Source organism: Sceloporus occidentalis, unplaced genomic scaffold (assembly GCF_023333645.1).
Source record: "Sceloporus occidentalis isolate IW3139 unplaced genomic scaffold, rSceOcc1.0.p SCAF_8, whole genome shotgun sequence".
NCBI lineage: Eukaryota > Metazoa > Chordata > Lepidosauria > Squamata > Phrynosomatidae > Sceloporus > Sceloporus occidentalis.
The window spans coordinates 1,978,646-1,982,222 of NW_028316988.1; the positions used below are offsets into that span (position 1 = coordinate 1,978,646).

Genomic DNA, 3,577 nt, shown 5'->3' on the forward strand with positions numbered 1-3,577 from the left:
CGGGTAATACCCCAGATGGAGAAGAGCGGGGTATTAAATAGGATTACTGGTCTCCAGTCGTAATGCAACCCTTATTATTCAATCCATTTAATAGGGGCATCATTAGGATCATGTGGATTGCACCGGTGACACCTCAGATGGGGAAGCGAGGGGGGTATTAAATAGGTTTACAATGCAACACATATTATTCAACCCATCTAATAGGGGCATCATTAGGATCATGTGGATTGCACTGGGTGACACCTTGGATGGGGAAGAGAGAGGGCATTAAATAGGTTTTCTGGTCTCCAGTCTCAATGCAACACGTATTATTCAATCCATCTAATAGGGGTGTTAATAGGGGCGTGCAGATTGCACCAGGCAACACCTCAGATGGGGGTCTCACCCGACGCAATGGTGGGGAGGGATGCCAAAGGTCTGGGTCTGGGGGCCGGGTGGAAAAACATGTTTCTTCTTTGTGGTCTCTGTGAATCACACAAATGAGTTATTCTGCACCTGCGCAGAGCTGATCAGAACCTTCTTAGCGCTATTATTATATATGTGTATGTATGTATGTATGTATGTATGTGTTTTGTTGGTATTTAATTGACCCACCCAACCACTTATTCCCAAATAAGCCAGAGTTTTGCAAATAAACTGGACCAATTATGAAAATGGGTTTATTCGACAAATCATTTGCACATAAATGAATCACATGCCGGCAAGGTACTGGATGAAAATGGGGACCGTCCTTCCGAAATCCGCCCCTCGGTGTGAAAGGAGAGTGAGGAGGGCTTGGGTTTTGCATTCAATGTGGGGTCCTGTGGAGGAAGAGAAAGCGGAGAGATAAAAAGGGACATCATATTTTGGAAATGATCTCTATGGGGGGGGGGGGGGGGATTAGAGGAAAAAACAATGGAGAAGTGATAAATCTGGAAATGAAGGCACCCGTTCCTTTTCAGTTCTTTCAGGCCTGCAAATTCAGGAACTGCCCAATATCAAAGTGGAATTTTGTTCTTGGAGTGGCACTCTTTGCTAAAGGACATTTCATTTTGCCATGGCACTCTCAGCAAAAGGAAATTTCATTCTAGGGAGGCACTCTTAGCAAAAGGAAATTTCATTTTGGGAATGGCACTGTTTGCAAAAAGACACTTCATCCTGGGACTGGTACTTGTTGCAAAAATGAAATTTTGTTCTGGGGAGGCACTCTTAGCAAAAGGAAATTTCACTCTGGGAATGGCACTCTTTGCAAATGAAAATTGCATTGTGGTGACAACATCCTGCAAAGAAAAGGCATTTTCTGTTCCATCCCTTTCCTTACCGTTCCCAAGTGTGTCTCAGCATCCCAGTCCACTCAGAGCCCCGATCCGGTCCAGCTTGACCCCAAAGCAGCTCCTGGAAAGGCCCTTTTTGCTCCTGCCCTTGTACCGCCGGGAAGAGCCCAGGAGGTCACCGAAGACCCGTTGGAAAGCGCTTTCGGAGAGGGGCAGCCCCTCTTGCGGGCTCCTGGACCATGGAAATAGGCCCTCTTCCGCCCCGTCCTCTTCCAGCTCCGTTTCCTCGGAGCCCATCGGGAACTCCAGGTCCTCCTCCAACCATTTCGACAAGGCCTGAAGGTTTGGGGGGAAGTAACAAAGCCATTTGTTTAACCTGAGCAGAGCGCTTGATGATGGTGTGACTTGGAGGTCTCTCCAAAGCTCACCATAAGTCAAAGTTGGCAGCAATTAATGCCAATGAATTAATGCCAGTATGAAGTTTGCAAGACCTAAGTGGATCTGGAAGGTCTCTTATTCAGGATTGGAAGGTCTCTCATTCAGAGGGTGGCCATAAATTGAATTTAACTCGACAGCAATGAATAACAAAGGAGGGAAACAGGAGGAAAAGAGGGCCTCCATGAAGGAAGCCCTGACTTTTGTAAGACCTGATTCGAACCATTGACTTGGAGGTCTCTCGTTCTCAGCGTGGCCAAAAGTTGAAGTCAACATGATGGCCATTAGCAGCAATGTAGTTTTGGGTTTGGCTTCCTTCATGTTCCTCTAGCATCTGAAATATCTTGCAAAGCAGGTCTTGCAAAAAAAAAAAAAAAATGAGGCTTCATTACAGGTCAAAGATAGCCATGTTAATTTGTAGAATCAGTACGGAGAAAGATCTTGTAGCACATAGGTTTCTGTGGGTTTTTCAGACTGTGTGGCCATGCACTAGAAGAGTTCATTCCTGACATTTCACTAGCAGCATCTGTGGCATCTTCAGAAAATGCAGGAATAAACTCTTCCAGAACATGGCCACATAGTCCGAAAAACCCACAGAAATCTATGGATGGCAGCCATGAAAGCCTTCAGCTTCACATCTTATAGTGCCCTTGAGAATTGCTGCCAACTTCTTTATTTCAGTTAGTCTCTAAGGGTGCTGCAAGATACCTCTCCATTACAGGTGGGTAGATGCCACCTGAAGTCTGCAAGGCCTGAGCAGGGCTGTGGATAACTTCATAGAGCAGGGATGTCCAAACTCTGGCCCTCCAGGTGTTTTGGACTTCAGCTCCCAGAAGCCTCAGCCATCTTGGCTAATGGTCTGGAAATCTGGGAGCTTCTGGGGGCTGAAGTCCAAAACACCTGGAGGGCCAGAGCTTGGACATCCCTGCCATAGAAGATGCCCTGAGTGCATAGGAAGCCATGGATGCCGCTCTGAGTTTGCAAGACCTGAGCATGGCCACTGATAACAGGACGACATGGAGGTCCCTCTTTCAGATGATCGCCATAAGTCAACTTGACTGCATTACAGGTGGGTAGAAGCCATAAAGGAAGCTCTACATCTCCATAACATGGATCTCTCATTCACAGGGTGTCCATAAGTCGGGGTCGACTTGACAGCCATTAACAACTTTTGGGGCGACCGCCCTCCCTTACGTTCCTCTAGCACCCTGATAGGAAACGTCATGCAAAAAGCCCAGGTCTTGCAAACTCCAAAGGTCCCTTCCCTGCGGATCCGTGCCACGTCTGTCCCTCTCTTACCTGCGCATTGGGGACCGGCTTGGCTCTCCCTTGTTGGTGAGTCAGGAGCAAGAGGAACAGCAGCCACTTGGAGCAAATAACGTTGGGGTTCATCTTCCGACGGGTGAGATCTCGGGTACGAATTGAAACGCCTTGCTTCACGTTGCAGCTTTTATATTTCTCCTCCACTCCCCGGAGTCCACCTCTGAGCGCAGAAAGAAATCCTCCAGGATTGGTTTAAATGGATTTCTATCCTTTTGTCGGAATAACGCTCTGCCTCCCTCCCTTTCGATCTCGCTCCGCAGGTGGGATTATTCCTCATCTTTTGGCTCGTAGCGACAAATAAAAGAGCAATTTTTTTCCTTCTCGCTTGGCACGGATCGCCAGGTTTTAATTTTCCTTTCTTTATTCTTGCACACTTTTAGTCCGGGGAACTTTGCCGCTTCCTAGCCTTTGGTCACTTGTACCTGTCAGTTTCGGTTAAAATCGCTCGCTTGCAAAAACACTTTCCGAAATGCTCTTTTAAGCAGGCAAAACAATGAACAATTACCTTTCCTATATTGCAGAGAAATACAGGGAAAGAGTTGGAGAAGAAGTGCACTCCATCACTG

At 47.1% G+C, this 3,577-nt stretch overlaps 1 protein-coding gene across 1 annotated transcript; it reads right to left on the bottom strand.

Annotated features, from left to right (window-relative positions):
* Nucleotides 1-663: 663 nt before the first annotated feature.
* On the bottom strand, nucleotides 664-3,208 carry LOC149307644 (C-type natriuretic peptide 1-like). The gene is made up of 3 exons (XM_089537186.1): nucleotides 2,988-3,208; nucleotides 1,301-1,589; nucleotides 664-800 (listed from the first exon to the last, which is right to left on the bottom strand). Exons 1-2 carry the CDS (start codon nucleotides 3,078-3,080, stop codon nucleotides 1,317-1,319), a joined length of 366 nt encoding a protein of 121 aa, XP_089393312.1. The 5' UTR covers nucleotides 3,081-3,208; the 3' UTR covers nucleotides 664-800; nucleotides 1,301-1,316.
* Nucleotides 3,209-3,577: the final 369 nt, after the last annotated feature.